Source organism: Balaenoptera borealis, assembly GCF_965194805.1.
Source record: "Balaenoptera borealis genome assembly, chromosome: 11".
NCBI classification, from domain to species: domain Eukaryota; kingdom Metazoa; phylum Chordata; class Mammalia; order Artiodactyla; family Balaenopteridae; genus Balaenoptera; species Balaenoptera borealis.
The window spans coordinates 735,789-762,358 of NC_138868.1; the positions used below are offsets into that span (position 1 = coordinate 735,789).

The window sequence follows — 26,570 nt, forward strand, 5'->3', positions numbered from 1 at the left end:
GTCCTGTCTCTGGCCGGCCAGGCATCTCTGATTCCCACCAGGGCAGCGGGAGCCTGGCATGGAAAATCACTGCCCCTGGGGGCCGCGGAGGGGGCCCTGTCCTTGGGTTTCGCCAGGGCTCGGTGCCAGCCCACGCAAGCCCCACGGGGAAGTGGCACAACGGGCCTGCCGGTCCAGCTGCTCTGGTTTCCTCATCCCTGATCCTCCCGGTTCGAGCCAAACGCTGTCCCCCACGTGCCTGGGTCCCTGGGCCCCTGGGCCTGGGGCTGGCAGCACAGCAGGACAGGACGAGGGGCTTTACCTCAGGCCCCCAGGAGGGTTAGGCCTGGGGACCATGGCTCCCAGTCACCCTCTCTGACCCTGGGGGTACCCGTCCTTTGATGTCTTGGCTCTGCGGGGACCCTGGGGATCGTCAGGTGCTGTGAGCAGAGCTTGTGGCCCTGGGTGCTGTTGCTGTGGTGTGGAGGGCCTGTCTGCAGAGGAAGGGCCCCCGGGAGGTGCCAGGCCAAGGCCCCGGCTTCTGGTCACTGCCTCTGCGGGGGCGCCGGACTCAGGGAAGCAGGGCTCAGGGTCCCACGGCCCCCACCACTGGGTAGCCCCCTCGTCCAGAGTAACAGCTGAGATGAACCTCTCCCACTCGCCCCTGAAACTCGGGGACCCCGAGGTTGGAGACCGAGGCCCCCCCTGACCATCTGAGCTGTTGTCCACAATTGTGCTGGCCAAAGTCAAAAGCCGAATTCAAGATGCACGTTTGTTTTCAGAATGGAGGAATGCAGGGAGGGGAGGCCCCGACCTCGATTTACCCACCAGTGACATGGGTGCCCACCCAGAGGTTGCTAAGGTTTGGGGCCAGCGCAGCTCAAATGCCACGTCCTCAAGGCATTTCCAGACATGCTCGGGCTCACTTGGACGGTGTGAGATGCCCTGGAGGCCATAGCTCCTCTCTGGGGCAGGACCCTCTTCCCACCAGAGGCCCGGCCCAGGAGCACCTGCGTGGCCGCCCTGCCCTCTGCCCTGGTTCTCCCCACCATCCTGGGGAGGCTGCAGGGCCGGGCCTGTAGCCGTGCCATGTCCTGCCAGGCCGTGTCCATGTCCGGCCCCGGCCCCATTCCCCTTGGGGATGGCCACTCTCAGCCTCGAGCCAGATGCCCTGTGTCCCAGAGGATGTGATTCTGTTAAAGCATCCCCTGGCTGGGCTCCCCAAGTTCCAATTACATGTAATTACAGAGGCTGGCTTGGCCTGGGAAAGGAGGGGATTAGAGGGTGCGCCGGAGCCAGGGGCCCCTGACCAAGCTCAACAAGCTACGGGAAGGAATCGGTGCCGAAATGGGGCGCCCCCTGGACCCCACAGGAGCCCATGCCCTCCCTGCCTCGGCAGCGGGGTTCAGGGAGGGCAGGGGCCCCCTTACCCTGACCCGGAGCTCAGGCTTCTGGTTGGGGAGGCTGAGGTCCAGGAGGTCTCCGACAGGCCCCCAGAGTGGGAGCCCACACCGGGCAGTGGTCCGTCGGGGCCCCTTGGGAGGCACCCCATTTGACATTCGCCGTGCCAGAGATGCTGGATGGGTGGGGTGGGGGCCTTGGGGAGCCTGCTGGCTGCCAGGACATGCTTCCGGACGTCCCTGGTGGCGCAGTGGTTGAGAGTCCGCCTGCCAACGCAGGGGACACGGGTTCAAGCCCTGGTCCGGGAATATCCCACATGCCGCGGAGCAACTAAGCCCGTGCGCCACAACTACTGAGCCTGTGCTCTAGAGCTCATGGGCCACAACTACTGAAGCCTGCATGCCTAGAGCCTGTGCTCCGCAACAAGAGAGGCCACCGCAATGAGAAACCTGCGCACCGCAACCAAGAGTAGCCCCCGCTCGCTGCAACTAGAGAAAGCCCGCATGTAGCAACGAAGACCCACCGCAGCCAAAAAAAAAAAAAAAAAAAAAATTAGCTTCCACATAAAAAGAACAGGGGACCAGGTCCTCCCTGCCCCGGGCCTGGTCCCGCTAGTGGCTGGGAGGGACGGAGGTCCGCCTTGGGTGTGTGTTGGAATCGGGTAATTGGGGCTGCCGCATCCTGGGCAGAGCCAGCTCTACCCCGGGAGCAATAAAAAATAAACCTCAGATAACCTGAATCAATATTTCCCCACAAGGGCCCTCGGAGCCCCCGCAGCTGCTTTCCTGACAACCTGGCAGGTGCCCCACCCACCCCTTGCCCCTCCCCAGCCCTCCCCACCCTCTAACGGCTCCACGGGGCCATATAAGGCCCAGACCCCTGACCCGGTCACTCTCCCACACCACACTTCTGGCCACCATGGGGCTGCCACTAGCCCGCCTGGTGGCCCTCTGCCTGACTCTGACCTGGGCCGGGGGCTCAGAGCTCCGGAGAGGTGAGAGGGTGCGGGCAGGAAGGCTGGGCGGCCCAGGGCACATGGTCCTGCCTGGGGTTGAGGTGTCTCCCTCGGCCCGGGCTTCTGGGTGGACGGCCTGGGCCGGGCCTCCTGCAGCCCCACCGCTGCTGACTTTGGGTGGAGGGATGGAAGGAAGGAAGGAGGGGAAGGAGGAAGGAAGGAAGGGAGGAAGGGAGGAAGGAAGGAAGGAAGGAAGGAAGGAAGGGGGACTTGGGTTCCCACCATGCTTCTGAAGGTGATCGCCTGGCCAGAGTGTGTATCCAGGGGACGGTCCCAGGTGGACGCACCGGTCTGGGTGGCTGTCCGTGGGCCTGGGGGAGGCAGGGGCCTGCCAGGAGGGGCCAGGCCAGGGGAGGCCCCCAGTCCCGGTATCAGGGATCCTGATACCGGGACTGGGGGTCAAGACCAAGCTGGGCCCTTCAGCAGAGCCAGCTGTTTGGGTGTCTGCTCAAGGGGTGGCTTCAGCCAGAGAAGACCATGCAGACGTAGGATGGGGACATCTCTGTCCCAGCAGGGCATTTGGGGACAGGGCGGTGGCGGGGCTGGGGGGAGGGGGAGCTGGCCCCATATGGATGAACATGATGCAGGCTACCTCTGAGGGGTCTGGCACAGCTCTTCTGCTGGACGAGGGGCGGCTGGAGCGGGGGTGGGGTGCTGGCTGGGGCGTCGATGGACGGAGTGTGGTGGAGACTGGGGTGGGGAGCCGGGCCAGGCTGACAAGGCGCCAGGGAACCCGACAGCCCCTCTGGCCCTGCTCCCCGCTCAGCACACGGCCGCATCGCCCGCAGGGTCAGGGTGGGAGGGCGCGGCAGCTGGAGACGCCCTTTCAGGGGGCTGAGACTGCGTGGGTGGGGTGGCCAATGCCCAGCAGAGGCCCCCCGCAGGACGACCCTCCCTGGGGCCTGGGCCGAGACCCCGACGGGCTCTGAGCTGCCACGGGGCGCCTCTGGGGGGTCCTCAGAGGGCCGCTGCCAGGCCGCAGCCTCGGGCGGAGAGGCTTCCTGGCGACGTGGGCTGCTCACGCGCCCGCCCGCTGCGCCCCAGAAGGCAGGACCCGGAACCACGGCCACAGCGTCTGCAGCACGTGGGGCGACTCCCACTACAAGACCTTCGACGGAGACATCTTCCGCTTCCCCGGGCTGTGCGACTACAACTTCGCCTCTGACTGCCGGGACGCCTACCAGGAGTTCGCTGTGCACCTGAAACGGGGCCCCGGCCGCAGTGGGGGCCACCCCCAGGTCGAGTACATCCTGCTGACCATCAAGGATGACACCATCTACCTCACCAGCCAGCTCACTGTGGTGAACGGTGCCATGTGAGTGGGCAGGCAGTGTCCCTTCCCACGTCCTGTGAGCAAGTGCGACCCGGCTGGTGACCCCCCCTTGCCCTCCCTTCCCCCACTCCCCCCCACCCCCCGCCGGCTAAGAAGGAGAGTGTTGGGGAGGGGGCTTTATTAAACTAGTGAGTCTCCTCCAGCCCCTCTGCTGGCAGCCCAGGCTAGGGTTACAGGAGCCCACGGGAGGCCTGTTCCTCCTCCCCCCACGTTGTCCCGCATTGTCTCAGGAACAATGGGGCTCTGAGCTCATTCCTGCCCCGGGCGGGGGGGGCGGTGGGGTGCAGGGGGGTCCCCACCTGCAGGGTTTGCCCTTCCCCTGCTGCAGGGGATTTTGATTCCCTGAAGCCCAGGCTCAGAGTAGGGAATGTGCACAGGGCCCACAGAGGCAGTGTGGGGTGGGCACAGCGCCTGCCCTGGGCGATGGGGCGGGTGGGGCTTCTCCATCTCGGTCCTCCCGCCTCCCAGGGCTTTTACGGGCTCCCTGGGGGCGCTGCCCAGAACGGAGCCCAGGGAGGGGGTGTGGAGAGGGCGTTGGGCAGGTGGGTGTGGCTCGGCCCAGAGGACCTAGCCAGGCACATGGACAGGGGTCGGCCGGGGCTCGAGCGCCGCCAGAGGGAGGCCACGCTGCTTCTGGCTCCCGGACGGGAGCTGGCCACCCCACCCATGCCCACAGCCTCAGCCCCTCTGCCACGTGGGTGCTGTGTGGGCCAGCGTGACCCCGGTGCCCATCCCCCAGGGTCAGCAGCCCGCACTACAGCTCGGGGCTGCTCATCGAGAAGAGTGACGCCTACACCAAGGTCTACTCCCGTGCTGGCCTCACGCTCATGTGGAACCGGGAGGACTCGGTCATGGTGTGTCACGGGCCTCGGGGACCCCAGGGGGGCCAAGAGGGGGTCCGGGTGGGCTGGGGCGCTGTGTGGCCTTTGGGCGGGCGGAGAGGCTGGTGGCAGAGCGGGGGTCAGGCGGTCCACCCTGAGAGTGGACCCCCTGGCCCGGGGTGGTGGGCTGGCCCTCCTGGTCCTCAGCGCGGCCAGGGCTCCCCCCCGCCCAGCCCAGCTCTCCCACCACGGCTGACACCCGTGCAGGCAGGGTTCTGAGGCTGGCCTGGCTGCCCCGGGGCCTCGCGGTCCTGCCGCCCCACGGCCTGCTCGCTTGTCCCCCTTCCCCGGACAGCTGGAGCTGGACAGTGTGTTCCGGAACCACACGTGTGGCCTCTGCGGTGACTACAACGGTCTGCAGACCTACTCTGAGTTCCTCTCCGATGGTGAGGGCCTCGTCGGGCCTTGGTGGGTGGGCCGTGGGCAGGCCCCCCGCCCGGCCCCGCTGAACGGCTGTGGCCCCCAGGCGTGCGCTTCAGTCCCATCGAGTTTGGGAACATGCAGAAGATCGACAAGCCCGAGGAGGTGTGCGATGGCCCCCAGGAGGTGCCGACCCCCCCGTCCTGCTCTGAGCACGTGAGTCGCTGGCCATGGGGGGGAGGGGGCTGTGGGAGCAGAGCCCGCACCTCCCTCCAGAGCTGTGCCCGCTGGCCTCCGCCGGGGACCCCGCCCCCGCCCTGGGGGGTGGAGGGGAGGAGGCCGTGAGCAGCCCCGCCTGTTGCCCGCCAGCGCGCCGAGTGCGAGAGGCTGCTGACGGACGCGGCCTTCGAGGACTGCCGGGACCTGGTGCCGCTGGAGCTGTACGTGCAGGCCTGCATGCAGGACCGCTGCCAGTGCCCGCGTGGCACCTCCTGCGTCTGCAGCACCATCGCCGAGTTCTCCCGCCAGTGTTCCCACGCCGGGGGCAGGCCGCGGAACTGGAGGACCGCCTCGCTCTGCCGTAAGTGCCGCGCGGCCGGGAGCCGGGGGCACGCGGGGGCTGACCCACGGGGAGCGCAGTGCCCTTTGCGCCCTGGGCTGGGAGCCAGGCCGCGCCCACCGCAGCCGGGGCGCGAGGCCGGCACGGACCCCTCGTGGCGCCCGCCACGCTCTGCTCCTCGGCTCAGGGGCCTGCCTGTGCCTGTCCAGCTAAGAGCTGCCCCGCGAACATGGTTTACCTGGAGAGCGGCTCGCCCTGCATGGACACCTGCTCACACCTGGAGGTCAGCAGCCTGTGCGAGGAGCATCGCATGGACGGCTGTTTCTGCCCAGAAGGTGAGCGCTGAGGACGCAGGCAGGCGGCCAGAGCGGGGGCCGCTGCCCTGAGGCGCCGCCTGCCGCCCGCGCCTGGGGGGACGGCCGCCTCGCTGCCTGCGCCTCGGCTTGCAGCCGTGCTGCGGGACGGTGACAGCTCGGGCCCTGCAGGGAAATCAGGGGACAAGGTCCAGGTAGGAGGAACACAAGTGCTGAAGACGCCCCAGCATACACACCGTAGTGTCACCTTCCTGCTCATCGCCCCGCGGACAGACCTCCTCCTGCCTGGCCCGTGGCTCCGAGCCTGGAAGCAGGTCCCTCAGATACAGTGCGGGGACCACCGTTGTCCCCCAAAGGACCATAGGTGTCTGTGGGTGGGAGGCCTGGCTGGCAGCGCCCCTCCAGGGAGGCCGGCCCCTGGCTGTGGCCCTGGGAACGGCAGCCCCGCCGGGGGGGACTCTGGCACTGTTTGGGGCCGGCTGAATGGAACATGTCCCGCGCTGTCCCAGGCACGGTGTACGATGACATCAAGGGTGGCGGCTGCATCCCCGTGAACCAGTGTCACTGCAAGCTGCACGGACACCTGTACGCGCCTGGCCAACAGATCACCAACAACTGCGAGCAGTGGTGGGTCCCGGGGCTGGGGGTCCCGACGGGCTGGGGTCCAGGGGGGCTGGGGATCCCAGTGGGCTGGGGTGGCGGTCGAGCCTGACCCTGGCCCTGTTGCCCGACAGTGTCTGCAACGCCAGTCGCTGGGTGTGCCAGGACCTGCAGTGCCCCAGGACCTGTGCCCTGGAGGGCGGCGCCCACATCACCACCTTCGACGGGAGGAAGTACACGTTCCACGGGGACTGCTACTACGTGCTGACCAAGGTGGCCGGCACCCGGGTGGGCATGTGGGTGGAGCCGGACCCCCGGCCCACCCGCCGTGTGGCTGCAACGCCCTCTGCCCTCCCCGCAGGGCGCCCACAACGACTCCTATGCCATCCTGGGCGAGCTGACCCCCTGCGGCTCCACCGACAAGCAGACCTGCCTGAAGACGGTGGTGCTGCTGGCTGACAACAAGAAGAACGTGGGTGCCCCTGCCCCCTGCCCTCCCAGCACCCCCGGGGCCCCCAAGGCCCTTCTCAGCCCCCGGGTACACTCGGCCTTGCCCACAGGTGGTGGCCTTCAAGTTGGACGGCACCGTCCTGCTGAATGAGCTGCAGGTGAACCTGCCCCACGTGACGGGTGAGTCCTGCTCCAAGGCGCCCATGCCGGGGAGGGGGTGGGGCGGGGGGAGGAGAGGGAGGGGGCGGGGCGGGGGAGGAGGGGGGAGGGAGATGGGAGAGGGGGTGGGGCGGGGGGAGGAGGGGGGAGGGAGACGGGGGGAGGGCGACGGGGAAGGAGGGCAGCCCTCCCCCGAGCCCTCCACGGCCCCTCACCGCCCCTGCCTTGCCTTCCCTTGCAGCGAGCTTCTCCATCTTTCAACCGTCCTCCCACCACCTTGTCGTGACCACCGCCTTCGGCCTCAGGCTGCAGGTCCAGCTGGTGCCGGTCATGCAGCTCTTCGTGACGCTGGACCATGCCGCCCAGGGGCTGGTGCAGGGTGAGTGGCCCCGGCCGGCTCCCCCCCACGCAGGCCACCCTTGGGCCTGCGCACTCTGACCCCCGACCCTTCCCAACCCTGTCCTGGCCCCTCAGGCCTCTGCGGGAACTACAACGGCCTCGAAGGTGACGACTTCAAGACGGCAGGTGGGCTGGTGGAGGCCACGGGCGCCGGCTTCGCCAACACCTGGAAGGCGCAGTCGAGCTGCCACGACAAGCTGGACTGGCTGGATGACCCCTGCTCCCTGAACATCGAGAGCGGTGAGGCTCGGCCGCTGCGGAGCCGGCCCTGCGCAGACGGGGCTCCCGGTGGGGCCCACGTGGCGGGTGGGGGTGGCGCGGAGACAACAGAGCCAGCCGTCCACCCGCTGCCGTCTGCCTTGCGGCTGGTTTATGGTGGCCCACGGTGGCAGCCTGCCCAGTGACATGGCAGAGGGGCTGGGGCTACTAATCACTGGCTGGTGGCCCTCGTCCGGGGGCTGGCCTGGCGCCTTGACCGGACACCCTAACACCTGCCAGGTCACCTGCCACGTCCACGAAATGGAGAGAGGAGAGGGGTGGGAGCCCTTGCCTTACAAAGGGGCACCGTCCTGTGCTGACCTGCCCTGATGGGAGGGGCCTGGGTTCGGTCCACCGAGGGGCCAGTGTCTGCTCCAGCCTGGGCGGCTGGGCTGCCTGACCTGGGGGACTTGCTGGGGGGGCCGTCCCCACTGAGGGGCTGAATCCTCTCCAGCCAACTACGCTGAGCACTGGTGCTCCCTGCTGAAGAAGGCGGAGACCCCGTTCGGCAAGTGCCACTCCGCCGTGGACCCAGCCGAGTACTACAAGGTGGGTGGGCCACCCGGGCACTCCCCTCCCCGCTGCCTGCGAGGCTCCTGTGGGAAACCGCTGCGTGTGCGTGCAGAGCACATGTGTATAGCCGGGTGTGTGAGCACAGCACATGTGTATAGCTGGGTGTGTGAGCACAGCACATGTGTATAGCTGGGTGTGTGAGCACAGCACATGTGTATAGCTGGGTGTGTGAGCACAGCACATGTGTATAGCTGGGTGTCTGTGCACACACCCAGTGCAAGGGTGGGTGTGTGCACGTGTGTAAGTGCTGCGTGTCTGAGTGCTCACATGGGCGTGATGTCCCCCAGCCAGCTCTCCTCGCTCACTGCCCTGTTTGCCCCCACAGAGGTGCAAATACGACACGTGCAACTGCCAGAGCACGGAGAACTGCATGTGCGCGGCCCTGTCCTCCTACGCCCGCGCCTGCGCCGTCAAGGGCGTCATGCTGTGGGGCTGGCGGGAGCGCGTCTGCAGTGAGTGTCAGGTGTCCTGGGCTTGGGCCGGCCTTCCGGTCACTGCTGTCCCAGGTGGCAGCTCACCGTGGCCGCCGAGGGTCGAGGGTGCAGGGGGGCGACGTTGTTCCCAGCTTCCTCGGCCAGGAAGCAGCAGGAAACCAGCGCTGGGCCACTCTGCTTGCAGGGAGGGGCCTGGAACTGTGGCCACGATACGTTAGCCCAGAAGGGGAGGTGCGTGGGGCTGGGGCACCTGTGTGGCCAGGGTGGTCCCGGAGTGACTGCCCTCGTTGGCCCCTTGGCTGGGTGGGTGTCCTGGCCAGAGGTGGGGCTCGGGGCTGGCTTTCGGGGAAGGGAGTTGGGGGCCGTCCTCCCGCCCCTCAGGCCGGCCCCTCCGCTCTGCAGACAAGGACGTGGACTCCTGCCCCAGGTCGCAAGTCTTCCTGTACAACCTGACCACCTGCCAGAAGACCTGCCGCTCGCTGTCCGAGCCTGACACCCGCTGTCTCAAGGGCTTCGCGCCTGTGGACGGCTGCGGCTGCCCCGACCACACCTTCCTGGACCAGAAGGGCCACTGCGTGCCCCTGGCCGAGTGCTCCTGCTACCACAGTGGCCTCTACCTGGAGGCGGGCAAGGTCATCCTGAGGCAGGAGGAGCGATGGTGTGTGGCCTGGGGCCGGGGAGGGAGGGCCAGCTCTGCTGGGGGGCCCACACCCCTGCGCAGCCCCACAGAGCCACTGGGCCTGCCCCCCGAAGGGCCCCATTCACCCGCCGCCTCTCCCTCGCAGCGTTTGCCGGAACGGGAGGCTGCGCTGCCTGCAGGTCAAGCTGCTCGGCCAGCGTAAGTGGCTGCTGCCCCGTGCACGGCCTCCCGCCCCCCAGCCTGCTCCCCCGCCCCCTCCACTCCCTGCACGAGCCCCCCACCCAACTTCACCTGAGCTGAGGTGGCCCCTTCGGTCCCGCAGGCTGTACGGCCCCGAAGATCCACGTCGACTGCAACAACCTGACGGCGCTGGCCATCCGGAACCCCAGGCCCGTCAGCTGCCAGACGCTGGCTGCCGGCTATGTGCGTGCTGGGGGGGGCGGCGCTGTGGGCGGGGGTGCAGGCAGGCTCCCGTACGGTCGGTCCTGAGGCTCTGCGCCCTAGGTCCTCTGGACACACGTGCTTCGCTGGCCCTCCCCATTCCTCGGGGGAGGTGGCCGCCTGTGAGTCCCCACCCAGCCCGCTGAGGGCACAGGGACCAGTGTAGGGGCCCCTGGCAGGCTGCTGTCCCCCGTCTCCCAGCCCAGTGGTGAGCCCGAGGGCCGGGCTCCGGAGGCTGGACCAGGGAGAGACGTCAAGCGTCAGAGGGTGGGGGGGCCGGAGCACGAGGGGGTGTCTGCAGCATCAGAAGAGGGGCCAGCCATCCTGGGCCCGGCACCTGATCCCCGAACCCCACTCTCCAACCGCCCCCCAGTACCAGACGGAGTGCGTCAGTGGCTGCGTGTGCCCCGAGGGGCTGGTTGACGATGGCCGGGGCGGCTGCGTGGTGGAGGAGGCGTGCCCGTGTATGCACAACAACGATCTGTACTCCCCCGGCGACAAGATCAGGGTGGATTGCAACACCTGGTGAGCACCCCGGCCCCCGGCCCCCAGCGCTCCGTGGGGGTCTCTTCCGTGGGGCCGGCTGGGGTCTGCAGGGCCCTGGCCTGGGTGGGGGCTGGGATAGGAGGGCCTGGAGGTGTGGTCTGTGAGCTGCTGGGGGGCTTTCCGCACAGCGCCGGGGTACACGCTGAGCAGGGGTGGGGGACCTGGGCCCCTGCAGCCCCTCCAGGCCCCCATCTCGCTCTCCTCAGCACCTGCCAGAAAGGGCGCTGGGCGTGCACCCAGTCCGTGTGCCACGGCACCTGTGCCATCTATGGGAACAGCCACTACATCACCTTCGATGGGAAGTACTATGACTTCGACGGACACTGCTCCTATGTGGCCGTTCAGGTGAGGCCGAAGGCAGGGCCAGGGCCTGCCTCTGCTTCGTGGTCCCTGCCCTGCTGGCCCTGGGCTGCTCCCAGCCCGGTTAGGAGGCTCCGAGTGGAGGGGGTCTGGGGTGGGAGGGGAGCCCTTCCTTGGCCCTCCCATTCCATGACCCTCCCGTGGGTTTCGGGGGTGGGGGGTGCACAGGGGCATGTGTGTTTGGGGGTTGAAGGCCCCTCTCAACAGATGAGGGGCTGAGGCTTGACCAGGCCCAGCTGGGGCGGGGTGCCCAGGACCCTCATGGCCGGGCCAGTCTGGCTCACGTGCCCGCGGGCCCCCAGGACTACTGTGGCCAGAACTCCTCACTGGGGTCCTTCAGCATCATCACCGAGAAGGTCCCCTGTGGCACCACGGGCGTCACCTGCTCCAAGGCCATCAAGATCTTCATAGGGGTGAGTGCTGCCTGCCCCTGGGCACGCACGGTCCCTTGGGGACCCTCAGACCCGGCCAGTGACGGGGCCTCTCCCCTGGGCACAGCGGACGGAGCTAAAGCTGGAGGACAAACACCGCATGGTGATACAGCGTGACGCGGGCCGCCACGTGGCCTACACCACGCGGGAAGTGGGCCAGTACCTGGTGGTGGAGGCCAGCGTCGGCATCATCGTCATCTGGGACAAGAGGACCACCATCTTCATCAAGCTCGCCCCCTCCTACAAGGTGCGCAGCCGCCCGGCCTGTCAGCCAGCACATGCCTGTGCGCCCACCTGGGCCTCCCAGGCTCGTGAGCCGCCAGCCGCCACCCCGCACCCCGCGAGCCCCCGGCGAAGCCCCTGGCCGGCTTGTCTCCGCAGGGCACTGTGTGTGGCCTGTGTGGGAACTTTGACCAGCGATCCAGCAACGACTTCACCACGCGGGACCACATGGTGGCGGAGGGTGGGCTGGAGTTTGGGAACAGCTGGAAGGCGGCCCCCACCTGTCCGGACGTGAACACCATCCCCGAGCCGTGCACCCTGAAGCCGCACCGCCGCTCCTGGGCCGAGAAGCAGTGCAGTATCATCAAGGGCCCAGTCTTCGGGGTCTGCCACAGCAAGGTGGGCGGGGCGTGCGCAGGCCCGGGGCGAGGCCGCCTCCCGGCTGCGTGACCTTGTGCCGTCTGTCCTCCGGCTTCAGCTCCATCTTCTGTGTCCTTTGGACACATGACCAGAGGTCCAGCCTTCCCTCTGAGACCCCTGGTGGGACCACCAGCCTCTGTCCCTTCCAGGGAGGGAGAAAGGACACAACCCCCTAAGGCCCAGATGGCCCTTAGCTCCCGGCGGTGGTGGGGCGGTGGGCAGGGTTGGGCAACCGTCGCGGGACCTCCCCCGCCAGCCCCACTGGAGCCCTGGGGGGACTGGGGCTGGGTCACCGTACCCTGTCCCGGGGGCAGAGTCGGCCTCGGGGTCCTGAGCTTCTTGGGCCGCGGGGGGAGGCCTGGCCACCTGAGGGCGGTGTGGGCACCGGGCACACGGAGGCTCCTCCCCCAGGTGGACCCCAAGCCCTTCTACGAGGCCTGCGTCCACGACACGTGCTCCTGCGACACGGGCGGAGACTGTGAGTGCTTGTGCTCTGCCGTGGCCGCCTACGCCCAGGAGTGCACCAAGGAGGGGGCCTGCGTGTTCTGGAGGAGGCCCGACCTGTGCCGTGAGTGCCCGCCGGTCCTGGGCCTGGGGTGCCAGTGTGGCGGGTTACAGGCTGCTGCACCGGGGGGTGGGGTGCTTGTGGTCCCCGCCCGGCCTCCCCCGACCGGCCTCGGCCCTCCCCGAGCCTGACCCCCCCTCCCCCCCGCCCCCGGCCCTCCCCGAGCCTGACCCCCCCCTCCCCCCGCCCCCGGCCCTCCCCGAGCCTGACCCCCCCCCCCGCCCCCAGCCATATTCTGTGACTACTACAACCCCCCGGATGAGTGCCAGTGGCATTACGAGCCCTGCGGGAACCGCAGCTTCGAGACGTGCAGGACGGTCAGCGGCATCCACTCCAACATCTCCGTGTCCTACCTGGAGGGTGAGGGGCCCTGTGGGACCCGGGACCCTGCGCTCCAGGGTGGGCCAGGCTCGTTGCGCTGCAGTTCGTTCATCAGACAGTGGGCTGGGAGCCTGAGCCGAGCCCCCGCCCTAGAGGAGAGAGGCAGAAAAGGGGCAGCGTGACACGCCACGTAAGGTCGGGAGACCATGTGAGGTCAGGAGCGAAGCTGCTGTGGGGAAAGAGCAGAAGAGGGCGAGGTGGGGGCTCGGGAGGCCTCTGCAGCGTCTGTGAGCTGAGAGCACGCGAGAGATCTGGGGAGGGAGCGGTGGGCGTGCCCCCCAGGAGGCTGGCCGGGGCCTGGCTGTCCCTTTGGCCACATGGCAGTGTCAGGGCCCCAGGAAGGGGGGGTGTCCAGGCCCCTGCCTTCCCAGAGGACATCTGGAGAAGAGGACCTGCCAGGGTGAGGAGGATGGGTAGGGTCTGGTGGATGTGGGGTCCTCTGTGCTGGTCCAAGCCCAGTGCCCTGTGCCCACCAGGCTGCTACCCCCGGTGCCCTAAGGAAAGTCCCATCTACAACGAGGACCTGAAGAAGTGTGTCACACGGGACCAATGTGGTTGCTACATCGGGGACATTCACTACCCACCTGGAACGTCTGTGCCCACGGAGCAGATCTGCCACTCTTGGTATCTAAGCTCGCGTCGCAGGGGCCCGGGGGAGATCAGCGCACACGTACGCACGTACCCACATCCACGCACACACACTGGCACACAGTGTTCATGTACACACATGTGGACACACGGCCGCACGCACACAGGAACCAGGGGGAGGGGAGAAGTGGGCCCTCCTTCCTTCTGCCCCCCTTGCCTCGTCCCCTCTCTGCCCACAGTGGGAACCCAGGCGGGGGCTCCTGGACCCAGCCTTTGGGGTAGCGCCCTGAGGCTTTGGGCCGGTAGCAGAGGCGCGGGCTGGAGGGCAGAGGCCGGCTGGGAGAGGCCAGCATTTCCTCGGGCCTGCAGCCTTGCCCTTGCTTTTCAGCGTGTGTGACAACTCCTCGCAAGTTGTCTGCCGGCCAGAAAACGGTAAGCTGCCCGCCCCTGGCCTGTCCTCCTGGGCTGTGGTGGGCTCATCCTCCCTCCTCCCCCTCCCCCTCCCCCTCTTCTTCCGTGTGGCTTCCCTGGGGCCCTCCCAGCTCAGATGTGCCTCTGATTTGCAGCAGCCCCTAGGGCTCACCTGAAATGTTTGTATTTCTCGTGATGGGGAGCAGATGCCCCGTCTGTGATGTAGCTTCTGTGTTCTGATGGGCACCCCTTAGGATTCTGGGAATGGGGTCCTGACGGGCGCTGGTTTGCCATTGGTTGGAGGTGGGGGAAACCAGTCTTCCCCTTATTAGGACAGGCTGAGGGGGGCCTTGTGAGTCTCTGTCTTGTTCCTGACGTGTTGACGTCGGCTTCCCCCCAGGGACGATTCTCAACAAAACCGAGGACAGCCCCTTCTGCTACTGGGATATCTGTGACGTCAACGGGATGGTGCAGACGCACTTCAACATCTGCGTGTACACCCCACCACCCTCGTCCCCCTCAACGCCCGCCACCACCACCTCTGTCACCTCCATCACGCCCTCCACCACCACGAGCACCACTCCGACCACCAGTACAGGTAAGGTCTTGCCCTGATCCCAGCAGGGCGGCCTTTCTAGGTAGATGGGGGTGGTGCTGACGTGCCTCGAACTCAGGGAGTGCCCCCTGCCTCCCAGCACCTTGACCACATCCCTGAGCCCAGACCGCAGTGACGGCGACTCGGGGCCGTCTCCCAGACCCGCAGGAAACTGCCCTAAGGGTTAGAGGAGGCAGAGAGACACCCTCAAGTCCCTGTGCGTTTGCTCGGGCTGAAATTGCAGCTACTGCTGAACGAGCCGCCAGGCGTATGACAGCCACCGGGACAAGAAACCGGTAAAATTAAAAGGTTTGAAAAACCTCAAAGCTATAGAATGGCATTCTCTTTTTCCCCCATTTTACTGCAGTGTCATCTCCCTCGTCAACAACTCAGAGTAAGTCACGTTGACGGCGTTCCCAATGATACAGGGCGAGGAGCTGCAGAAAGCTGCTGGGCGCCTCCCTCAAGACCCAGACACGGGGCTGGGCTTGGTGGGCTGGACCACCGGCTCAGGGACCGAAGATGGTGTATTTTGGTGACTTGATTCCCGATTTGCTGAGCCCAGGGACTCGTGCAGGGGACTTGGCCAGCTCAGGGTGAAAACATTGGTCAAGAGTCCAGACCAAGTCCCTGCCGGTGCACTTCTTCGCTAGACTGGGTGGCCCTTTCCTTATTTGTTTGTTTGGCATAAGGATTTGAAAGTAGCTGAGGAAGGGGTGCTAGGCTGGCGCTCTGAGGCCTGGGTCTGTCACTGGCATGGCATGGGGGTCTTGGGTTTTTAGTTGCAGAAGGAGGGGAGAAGTGGAGGGTGGAAGTTAGGGCTCAGCTTAAAGTCTCAGAGCCAACACTGGGCGCTTTGGTGAGGATGGGGAGAGCTGGTCACGGGGGTCTCGGTTCTCCGAGTCCCACTGATCGCCCGAAAGGCGCGCCCCAGCCTGGCTGACCAACGCTGGGTCTTGCTTGCCTAGGGCTATGCTGCTTCTGGTCCGACTGGATCAACGACGACCATCCCAGGATCGGCAGTGACGGTGGAGACCGAGAGACATTCAACCGTGTCTGCAGGGCCCCCAAGGATATCGAGTGCAGGGTGGCCGTAGAGCCCCACCTCAGCTGGGAGGAGCTGGGCCAGGAGGCTCAGTGCAATGTCTCCTTCGGGTTCATCTGCAAGAACGAAGACCAGTTTCGAAACGGACCTTTTGGAGTCTGCTATGACTACGAGATACGAGTCTATTGTTGCCTGCTGATGGATGAGTGTCCCACGACCCCGGTCACGATCCCCACCACCACCCCGTCAACCACCCCACCCATCACCACCCCCCCCACCACCCCACACACCACCCCGCCCACCCCACCCACCACCACCACCACCACCCCACACACCACCACCCCCACCACAACCCCAGCCACCACCACCCCCACCACAATAGGGACTCCAACTCCAACCACTCCAGAGACCCCAACCACAAAACCCACCACCACTTCAACTGGAACTCCAACTCCGACCCCCACCACAACCTCAACAGAGACTCCAACTCCCACCACTCCAGAGACCCCAACCACAACACCCACCACCACTTCAACTGGGACTCCAACTCCCACCCCCACCACAACCTCAACAGAGACTCCAACTCCAACCAGTCCAGAGACCCCAACCACAACACCCACCACCACTTCAACTGGGACTCCAACTCCGACCCCCACCACAACCTCAACAGAGACTCCAACTCCAACCACTCCAGAGACCCCAACCAAAACACCCACCACCACTTCAACTGGGACTCCAACTCCGACCCCCAGCACAACCACAAGAGAGACTCCAACCACTACAGAGACCCCAACCACAACACCCACCACCACTTCAACTGGGACTCCAACTCCGACCCCCACCACAACCTCAACAGAGACTCCAACTCCAACCACTCCAGAGACCCCAACCAAAACACCCACCACCACTTCAACTGGGACTCCAACTCTGACCCCCACCACAACCTCAACAGAGACTCCAACTCCAACCACTCCAGAGACCCCAACCAAAACACCCACCACCACTTCAACTGGGACTCCAACTCTGACCCCCAGCACAACCTCAACAGAGACTCAAACTCCAACCGCTCCAGAGACCCCAACCACAACACCCACCACCACTTCAACTGGAACTCCAACTTCCACCACTCCAGAGACCCCAACCACAACACCCACCACCACTTCAGCTGGGACTCCAACTCCCACCCCCACCACAACCTCAACAGAGACTCCAACCCCGACCACTACAGAGATCCCAACCACAACACCCACCACCACTTCAACTGGAACTCCAACTCCCACCACTCCAGAGACCCCAACCACAACACCCACCACCACTTCAACTGGGACTCCAACTCCCACCCCCACCACAACCTCAACAGAGACTCCAACTCCAACCAGTCCAGAGACCCCAACCACAACACCCACCACCACTTCAATTGGGACTCCAACTCCGACCCCCACCACAACCTCAACAGAGACTCCAACTCCAACCACTCCAGAGACCCCAACCACAACACCCACCACCACTTCAACTGGGACTCCAACTCCCACCCCCACCACAACCTCAACAGAGACTCCAACTCCAACCAGTCCAGAGACCCCAACCACAACACCCACCACCACTTCAACTGGGACTCCAACTCCGACCCCCACCACAACCTCAACAGAGACTCCGACTCCAACCACTCCAGAGACCCCAACCACAACACCCACCACCACTTCAACTGGGACTCCAACTCCGACCCCCACCACAACCTCAACAGAGACTCCGACTCCAACCACTCCAGAGACCCCAACCAAAACACCCACCACCACTTCAACTGGGACTCCAACTCTGACCCCCAGCACAACCTCAACAGAGACGCCAACTCCAACCACTCCAGAGACCCCAACCACAACACCCACCACCACTTCAACTGGAACTCCAACTTCCACCACTCCAGAGACCCCAACCACAACACCCAGCACCACTTCAACTGGAACTCCAACTTCCACCACTCCAGAGACCCCAACCACAACACCCACCACCACTTCAGCTGGGACTCCAACTCCCACCCCCACCACAACCTCAACAGAGACTCCAACCCCGACCACTACAGAGATCCCAACCACAACACCCACCACCACTTCAACTGGAACTCCAACTTCCACCACTCCAGAGACCCCAACCACAACACCCACCACCACTTCAACTGGGACTCCAACTCTGACCCCCAGCACAACCTCAACAGAGACTCCAACTCCAACCACTCCAGAGACCCCAACCACAACACCCAGCACCACTTCAACTGGAACTCCAACTTCCACCACTCCAGAGACCCCAACCACAACACCCACCACCACTTCAACTGGGACTCCAACTCCCACCCCCAGCACAACCTCAACAGAGACTCCAACCCCGACCACTACAGAGATCCCAACCACAACACCCACCACCACTTCAACTGGAACTCCAACTTCCACCACTCCAGAGATCCCAACCACAACACCCACCACCACTTCAACTGGGACTCCAACTCCCACCCCCACCACAACCTCAACAGAGACTCCAGCCACTCCAGAGACCCCAACCACAACACCCACCACCACTTCAACTGGGACTCCAACTTCCACCACTCCAGAGACCCCAACCACAACACCCAGCACCACTTCAACTGGAACTCCAACTTCCACCACTCCAGAGACCCCAACCACAACACCCACCACCACTTCAACTGGAACTCCAACTTCCACCACTCCAGAGACCCCAACCACAACACCCAGCACCACTTCAACTGGAACTGCAACTTCCACCACTCCAGAGACCCCAACCACAACACCCACCACCACTTCAACTGGGACTCCAACTCCCACCCCCAGCACAACCTCAACAGAGACTCCAACCCCGACCACTACAGAGATCCCAACCACAACACCCACCACCACTTCAACTGGAACTCCAACTTCCACCACTCCAGAGATCCCAACCACAACACCCACCACCACTTCAACTGGGACTCCAACTCCCACCCCCACCACAACTTCAACAGAGACTCCAACTCCAACCACTCCAGAGACCCCAACCACAACACCCACCACGACTTCAACTGGAACTCCAACTCCGATCCCCACCACAACCTCAACAGAGACTCCAGCCACTCCAGAGACCCCAATCACAACACCCACCACCACTTCAACTGGGACTCCAACTCCCACCCCCACCACAACCTCAACAGAGACTCCAACTCCAACCACTCCAGAGACCCCAACCACAACACCCACCACCACCACCATCACAACCCCAGCCACCACCACCCCCACCACCCCACACACCACCCCACCCACCCCCACACACACCGCCTCACCCACCACCACCCCCACCACCCCGCCCACCACCACACTGACAACCTCCACAGAGCCAGTATCCCCTGAGTGTTTGCCACACTGCCAATGGACTGGCTGGGAGGATTCTAGAAAACCAAACTTTACCAGAGAAGGTGGAGACGTTGAGTCCCTTGAGAATTTCTGTAATTTGGGCAGGGTGACCAACATCTCCTGCAGGGCCACCATGTTTCCCAACGTTCCCCTCCAAGAGCTTGGACAAAACGTGGTGTGTAACACCTCTGTTGGGCTCATGTGCAAAAACCAAGACCAGAAGCCAGGGGGAGCCATCTCCACAACTTACTGCCTCAACTATGAGATCAATGTCTACTGCTGTGCTATTCCATTTAACTGTGTCCCCAGAACTTCGACCACCACCACAGAGACCCCAACTACAACCCCCACCACTACTTCAACAGAGACTCCAACCACAACCCCAACCACAACACCCAGCACCACTTCAACTGGAACTCCAACTTCCACCACTCCAGAGACCCCAACCACAACACCCAGCACCACTTCAACTGGAACTCCAACTTCCACCACTCCAGAGACCCCAACCACAACATCCAGCACCACTTCAACTGGACCTCCAACTTCCACCACTCCAGAGACCCCAACCACAACACCCACCACCATTTCAACTGGGACTCCAACTCCCACCCCCACCACAACCTCAACAGAGACACCAACCCCGACCACTACAGAGATCCCAACCACAACACCCACCACCACTTCAACTGGAACTCCAACTCCAACCCCCACCACAACCTCAACAGAGACTCCAACTCCAACCACTCCAGAGACCCCAACCACAACACCCAGCACCACTTCAACTGGAACTCCAACTCCGACCCCCAGCACAACCTCAACAGAGACTCCAACTCCAACCACTCCAGAGACCCCAACCACAACACCCAGCACCACTTCAACTGGAACTCCAACTCTGACCCCCACCACAATCTCAACAGAGACTCCAACTCCAACCACTACAGAGACCCCAACCACAACTCCCACCACCACTTCAACTGGGACTCCAACTCCAACCCCCAGCACAACCTCAACAGAGACTCCAACTTCCACCACTCCAAAGACCCCAACCACAACACCCAGCACCACTTCAACTGGAACTCCAACTTCCACCACTCCAGAGACCCCAATCACAACACCCACCACCACTTCAACTGGAACTCCAACTTCCACCACTCCAGAGACCCCAACCACAACACCCAGCACCACTTCAATTGGAACTGCAACTTCCACCACTCCAGAGACCCCAACCACAACACCCACCACCACTTCAACTGGGAGTCCAACTCCCACCCCCACCACAACCTCAACAGAGACACCAACCCCGACCACTACAGAGATCCCAACCACAACACCCACCACCACTTCAACTGGAACTCCAACTCCAACCCCCACCACAACCTCAACAGAGACTCCAACTCCAACCACTCCAGAGACCCCAACCACAACACCCAGCACCACTTCAACTGGAACTCCAACTTCCACCACTCCAGAGACCCCAACCACAACTCCCACCACCACTTCAACTGGGACTCCAACTCCGACCCCCAGCACAACCTCAACAGAGACTCCAACTTCCACCACTCCAGAGACCCCAACCACAACACCCACCACCACTTCAACTGGGAGTCCAACTCCCACCCCCACCACAACCTCAACAGAGACACCAACCCCGACCACTACAGAGATCCCAACCACAACACCCACCACCACTTCAACTGGAACTCCAACTCCAACCCCCACCACAACCTCAACAGAGACTCCAACTCCAACCACTCCAGAGACCCCAACCACAACACCCAGCACCACTTCAAGTGGAACTCCAACTTCCACCACTCCAGAGACCCCAACCACAACTCCCACCACCACTTCAACTGGGACTCCAACTCCCACCCCCACCACAACCTCAACAGAGACACCAACCCCGACCACTACAGAGATCCCAACCACAACACCCACCACCACTTCAACTGGAACTCCAACTCCAACCCCCACCACAACCTCAACAGAGACTCCAACTCCAACCACTCCAGAGACCCCAACCACAACACCCAGCACCACTTCAACTGGGACTCCAACTACGACCCCCAGCACAACCTCAACAGAGACTCCAACTTCCACCACTCCAGAGACCCCAACCACAACTCCCACCACCACTTCAACTGGGACTCCAACTACGACCCCCAGCACAACCTCAACAGAGACTCCAACTTCCACCACTCCAAAGACCCCAACCACAACACCCAGCACCACTTCAACTGGAACTCCAACTTCCACCACTCCAGAGACCCCAACCACAACACCCAGCACCACTTCAACTGGAACTCCAACTTCCACCACTCCAGAGACCCCAACCACAACTCCCACCACCACTTCAACTGGAACTCCAACTCCAACCCCCACCACAACCTCAACAGAGACTCCAACTCCAACCACTCCAGAGACCCCAACCACAACACCCAGCACCACTTCAACTGGAACTCCAACTTCCACCACTCCAGAGACCCCAACCACAACACCCAGCACCACTTCAACTGGAACTCCAACTTCCACCACTCCAGAGACCCCAACCACAACTCCCACCACCACTTCAACTGGGACTCCAACTCCGACCCCCAGCACAACCTCAACAGAGACTCCAACTTCCACCACTCCAGAGACCCCAACCACAACACCCACCACCACTTCAACTGGGAGTCCAACTCCCACCCCCACCACAACCTCAACAGAGACACCAACCCCGACCACTACAGAGATCCCAACCACAACACCCACCACCACTTCAACTGGAACTCCAACTCCAACCCCCACCACAACCTCAACAGAGACTCCAACTCCAACCACTCCAGAGACCCCAACCACAACACCCAGCACCACTTCAAGTGGAACTCCAACTTCCACCACTCCAGAGACCCCAACCACAACTCCCACCACCACTTCAACTGGGACTCCAACTCCGACCCCCAGCACAACCTCAACAGAGACTCCAACTTCCACCACTCCAGAGACCCCAACCACAACACCCAGCACCACTTCAACTGGAACTCCAACTTCCACCACTCCAGAGACCCCAACCACAACTCCCACCACCACTTCAACTGGGACTCCAACTACGACCCCCAGCACAACCTCAACAGAGACTCCAACTTCCACCACTCCAAAGACCCCAACCACAACACCCAGCACCACTTCAACTGGAACTCCAACTTCCACCACTCCAGAGACCCCAACCACAACTCCCACCACCACTTCAACTGGGACTCCAACTCCGACCCCCAGCACAACCTCAACAGAGACTCCAACTTCCACCACTCCAGAGACCCCAACCACAACACCCAGCACCACTTCAACTGGAACTCCAACTTCCACCACTCCAGAGACCCCAACCACAACTCCCACCACCACTTCAACTGGGACTCCAACTACGACCCCCAGCACAACCTCAACAGAGACTCCAACTTCCACCACTCCAAAGACCCCAACCACAACACCCAGCACCACTTCAACTGGAACTCCAACTTCCACCACTCCAGAGACCCCAACCACAACACCCAGCACCACTTCAACTGGAACTCCAACTTCCACCACTCCAGAGACCCCAACCACAACTCCCAACACCACTTCAACTGGGACTCCAACTCCGACCCCCAGCACAACCTCAACAGAGACTCCAACTCCAACCACTCCAGAGACCCCAACCACAACACCCAGCACCACTTCAACTGGGACTCCAACTCCCACCCCCACCACAACCTTAACAGAGACTCCAACCCCGACCACTACAGAGATCCCAACCACAACACCCACCACCACTTCAACTGGAACTCCAACTTCCACCACTCCAGAGACCCCAACCACAACTCCCACCACCACTTCAACTGGGACTCCAACTCCGACCCCCAGCACAACCTCAACAGAGACTCCAACTTCCACCACTCCAGAGACCCCAACCACAACACCCAGCACCACTTCAACTGGAACTCCAACTTCCACCACTCCAGAGACCCCAACCACAACTCCCACCACCACTTCAACTGGGACTCCAACTACGACCCCCAGCACAACCTCAACAGAGACTCCAACTTCCACCACTCCAGAGACCCCAATCACAACACCCAGCACCACTTCAACTGGGACTCCAACTTCCACCACTCCAGAGACCCCAACCACAACTCCCACCACCACTTCAACTGGGACTCCAACTCCGACCCCCAGCACAACCTCAACAGAGACTCCAACTTCCACCACTCCAGAGACCCCAACCACAACACCCAGCACCACTTCAACTGGAACTCCAACTTCCACCACTCCAGAGACCCCAACCACAACACCCACCACCACTTCAACTGGGACTCCAACTCTGACCCCCAGCACAACCTCAACAGAGACTCCAACTCCAACCACTCCAGAGACCGCAACCACAACATCCACCACCACACCCACCACCACCACCACCACCCCCACCAGCACCACCACCACAACCCCAGCCACCACCACCCCCACCACCCCACACACCACCCCACCCACCCCCACACACACCGCCCCACCCACCACCACCCCCACCACCCCGCCCACCACCACACTGACAACCTCCACAGAGCCAGTATCCCCTGAGTGTTTGCCACACTGCCAATGGACTGGCTGGGAGGATTCTAGAAAACCAAACTTTACCAGAGAAGGTGGAGACGTTGAGTCCCTTGAGACCTTCTGTAATTTGGGCAGGGTGACCAACATCTCCTGCAGGGCCACCATGTTTCCCAACGTTCCCCTCCAAGAGCTTGGACAAAACGTGGTGTGTAACACCTCTGTTGGGCTCATGTGCAAAAACCAAGACCAGAAGCCAGGGGGAGCCATCTCCACAACTTACTGCCTCAACTATGAGATCAATGTCTACTGCTGTGCTATTCCATTTAACTGTGTCCCCAGAACTTCGACCACCACCACAGAGACCCCAACTACGACCCCCACCACTACTTCAACAGAGACTCCAACCACGACGCCCACCACCACCGAGTCCACAACCCCCACCACTACCACACCTACAACCACAGAGACTCCAACACCAACACACACCACCATGGTGACCCCAACACCGCCACCGACCACAACAACAGAGACTCCAACCACGACCCCTACCACGACTTCAACAGAGACCCTAACACCAACACCCACCACCACTTCAACTGGGACTCCAACTCCGACCCCCAGCACAACCACAACAGAGACTCCAACCACTACAGAGACCCCAACCACAACACCCACCATGACCACAACAGGGCCTCCAACTCCGACCACTACAGAGACCCCAACCACAACACCCACCACCACTTCAACTGGAACTCCAACTTCCACCACTCCAGAGACCCCAACCACAACACCCACCACCACTTCAACTGGGACTCCAACTCCCACCCCCACCACAACCTCAACAGAGACTCCAACTCCAACCACTACAGAGACCCCAACCACAACACCCACCACCACTTCAACTGGAACTCCAACTCTGACCCCCAGCACCACCTCAACAGAGACTCCAAGTCCGACCACTACAGAGACCCCAACCACAACACCCACTACCACCTCAACAGAGACTCCAACTCCGACCACTACAGAGACCCCAACCACAACACCCACCACCACTTCAACTGGAACTCCAACTCCGACCGCCACCACCACAGAGACAATCCCCACTGCTACCAGAACCACAGAGACCCCAACACCAATAACCACCACCACAGTGACCCCAACACCACTACTGACCACCACCTCCACAGCGACTCCAACTCCGACCCTCACTATTAGCACCACCTCCACAGAGACTGCAACACCTAAACCCACCATAACAGAGACCCCAACTCCAGCCTCCACCACCACAGAAACCCCCTCCCCCACCACTACCACAACCACAGAGACTCCAACCCCACCTCCCAACATTAGCACTACCAGCAGCACATCACAATCTCTTCCTACGTCCTCCCCTCCAACCTCCCAGTCCACCTCTCCCTCTTCCACGGAATCTACCACGCTTGTGACCACCACCCCAACAACTGAGGAGACATACAGCACACCACAGACCCCAGCGTCGACAGAACCAGCCATCAGTACAACAGGAGGCACCACGCCCTCTCCACCTACACCTGGCACCACCCCTCCAGGTACACAGAGACCATGGAACTTACGTGGTTATTGGTGATGCGCTTACGGTTCCTTCTCACGCCAGAGGAGCTTTACAGCTCTTGGGACTTGAGACAGGTGCCCCCCACTCTACCCAGTGAGAGCGTTCCCCAAGAAGGCTCCAGGAGGGCTCGCCTGCCTCTCCTGCCCCAAAGTCCCGCTGCTGAGCGTTCAGGGAGCTGCTGACCCCACAGTACGTCTTTCCTCGGGCATGGCTGCCTGTGGCCACGATGGGCTACGTAGACAAAGCCATCCTGAGGGGAGACCACCGAGGCATGTGTGGCCTCATGGGGAGTAGAGGCTGCCAGTCAGGTGCCCTGGGAGACCCCCCCCCTCTGTCCCCCCTCTTCCAGCTGCACTTCCCCCCTGGGGCTTCGGAGGGCAGCTGGCCAGCCTGTCTTGATGGACCACTGTCCTGTGGCTCTGGTGCTGCCTGGAACTGGTGCCTCACCCCCGTGGCCTCCCTGTTACATACACCATAGACTGTGGGCCCTGACACTCTGCCCAACCCTGAGACTAAGAGCTGGGGAAATGGATGTGAGGCCTCCCATGCCAGGTACCACGTACCTCGAGTGAGCTGCCCACACGCACTTGCCACCAGGCCGCCTGTGCATCTACGATGGGTGGACGCCCTCAGCCCTCACTGCACCCTCCATTCTTACAGGCTCGCCAACCTCGGGTCCCACCTCCTCGAAGACCACTCCCACCCACGGAACCACGACTGGGCCCCCTTCATCCACCACAGGGCCCCCTTCCACACCCACACCCACTCCCAAGACTGTGTCAACGACTTCCACGGGAACTTCCACACCAATAGGACACTCGTCGACCATGCCACCCACGCCACAGACCACCAGCACCTTGACCTCCAGTGTGACCACCCCCACGGTGATCCCATTAACCTCACCCAACATCACCACGAGCACCGTCCCAGTCACCACCGCCACCCAGAGGATGTGCTGCTATTTGAATGACACGTATTATGCCCCAGGTACCCAAGCTTTTCATTCTGACTCAGGCAATGCAGGCTGGCGGGACTTTGCTTTCCCAGTGCCTAGGGGTCAGTTGAAGGTCTAAACTGGGGGCTTGCTTGGGAAGCTGGATGCCAGCACGGGTGGATGTCTCCGTGGCCAGCCCCATGTGCTGCCACCACAAATCGGGGAAGTGAGGGTGGTGTGGACTTCTCTCTCATGGCCTCTGTGGGGACCCACCTGGGTACTCTGGTGGCCAGCCCTGTGTGGACGGGGTAAGGACTGGGTCTTTCCCCTTGCAGGTGAGCTGGTGTACAACAGCACACAAGGAGACACCTGCTACTATGTGAACTGCTCGCTGGAGTGCACCCTCGAGATCTTCAACTGGTCCTGCCCATCCACACCCTCCCCAACTCCCAGCCCATCCATACCCACCACCCGGCCATCCATGGCATCCAGTGTGCCGTCCACCACCAAGCCCCCTGCATGCCTGGACTTCGATCCTCCCAGACAGGTCTGTGTCTGTGGGTGGCTTTTGTCCCCTCGGGCACACCCCCCCACTATCTGGGCATTCAAAGCCCCAGGCGCTACCTTTCTGCTGGTCATGCCCCTGCCCCTATGCCCCACATCCCCAGTCGGGCCAAGGCTTTAGGCAGCTTCCTGGGCTCAGGGTCTGCTGCGGCCCTCCTACCTT

The 26,570-nt window shown here is 62.9% G+C and overlaps 1 protein-coding gene across 1 annotated transcript in view; it reads left to right on the forward strand.

Moving 5' to 3' along the window:
• Positions 1–2,298: 2,298 nt before the first annotated feature.
• The window catches only part of MUC2 (mucin 2, oligomeric mucus/gel-forming), a gene marked incomplete at its 5' end in the record, with an annotated part of 31,703 nt that continues 7,431 nt past the window's right edge, over positions 2,299–26,570 (forward strand). Inside the window, 40 exon segments of the mRNA XM_082342193.1 lie at positions 2,299–2,374; positions 3,440–3,710; positions 4,468–4,582; positions 4,905–4,995; positions 5,076–5,185; positions 5,339–5,549; positions 5,738–5,863; positions 6,352–6,469; positions 6,577–6,715; positions 6,804–6,914; positions 7,003–7,072; positions 7,293–7,430; positions 7,526–7,690; positions 8,163–8,257; positions 8,607–8,733; positions 9,118–9,373; positions 9,501–9,553; positions 9,678–9,778; positions 10,170–10,321; positions 10,549–10,687; positions 11,005–11,115; positions 11,201–11,380; positions 11,515–11,754; positions 12,187–12,343; positions 12,569–12,700; positions 13,198–13,345; positions 13,698–13,888; positions 14,121–14,318; positions 15,284–15,684; positions 15,954–16,524; positions 16,817–18,123; positions 18,201–18,474; positions 18,914–21,601; positions 21,643–22,381; positions 22,443–22,789; positions 22,831–23,145; positions 23,330–24,920; positions 25,259–25,347; positions 25,570–25,896; positions 26,179–26,390. Of these exon segments, the coding sequence (XP_082198319.1) occupies positions 2,299–2,374; positions 3,440–3,710; positions 4,468–4,582; positions 4,905–4,995; positions 5,076–5,185; positions 5,339–5,549; positions 5,738–5,863; positions 6,352–6,469; positions 6,577–6,715; positions 6,804–6,914; positions 7,003–7,072; positions 7,293–7,430; positions 7,526–7,690; positions 8,163–8,257; positions 8,607–8,733; positions 9,118–9,373; positions 9,501–9,553; positions 9,678–9,778; positions 10,170–10,321; positions 10,549–10,687; positions 11,005–11,115; positions 11,201–11,380; positions 11,515–11,754; positions 12,187–12,343; positions 12,569–12,700; positions 13,198–13,345; positions 13,698–13,888; positions 14,121–14,318; positions 15,284–15,684; positions 15,954–16,524; positions 16,817–18,123; positions 18,201–18,474; positions 18,914–21,601; positions 21,643–22,381; positions 22,443–22,789; positions 22,831–23,145; positions 23,330–24,920; positions 25,259–25,347; positions 25,570–25,896; positions 26,179–26,390 (12,882 nt within the window).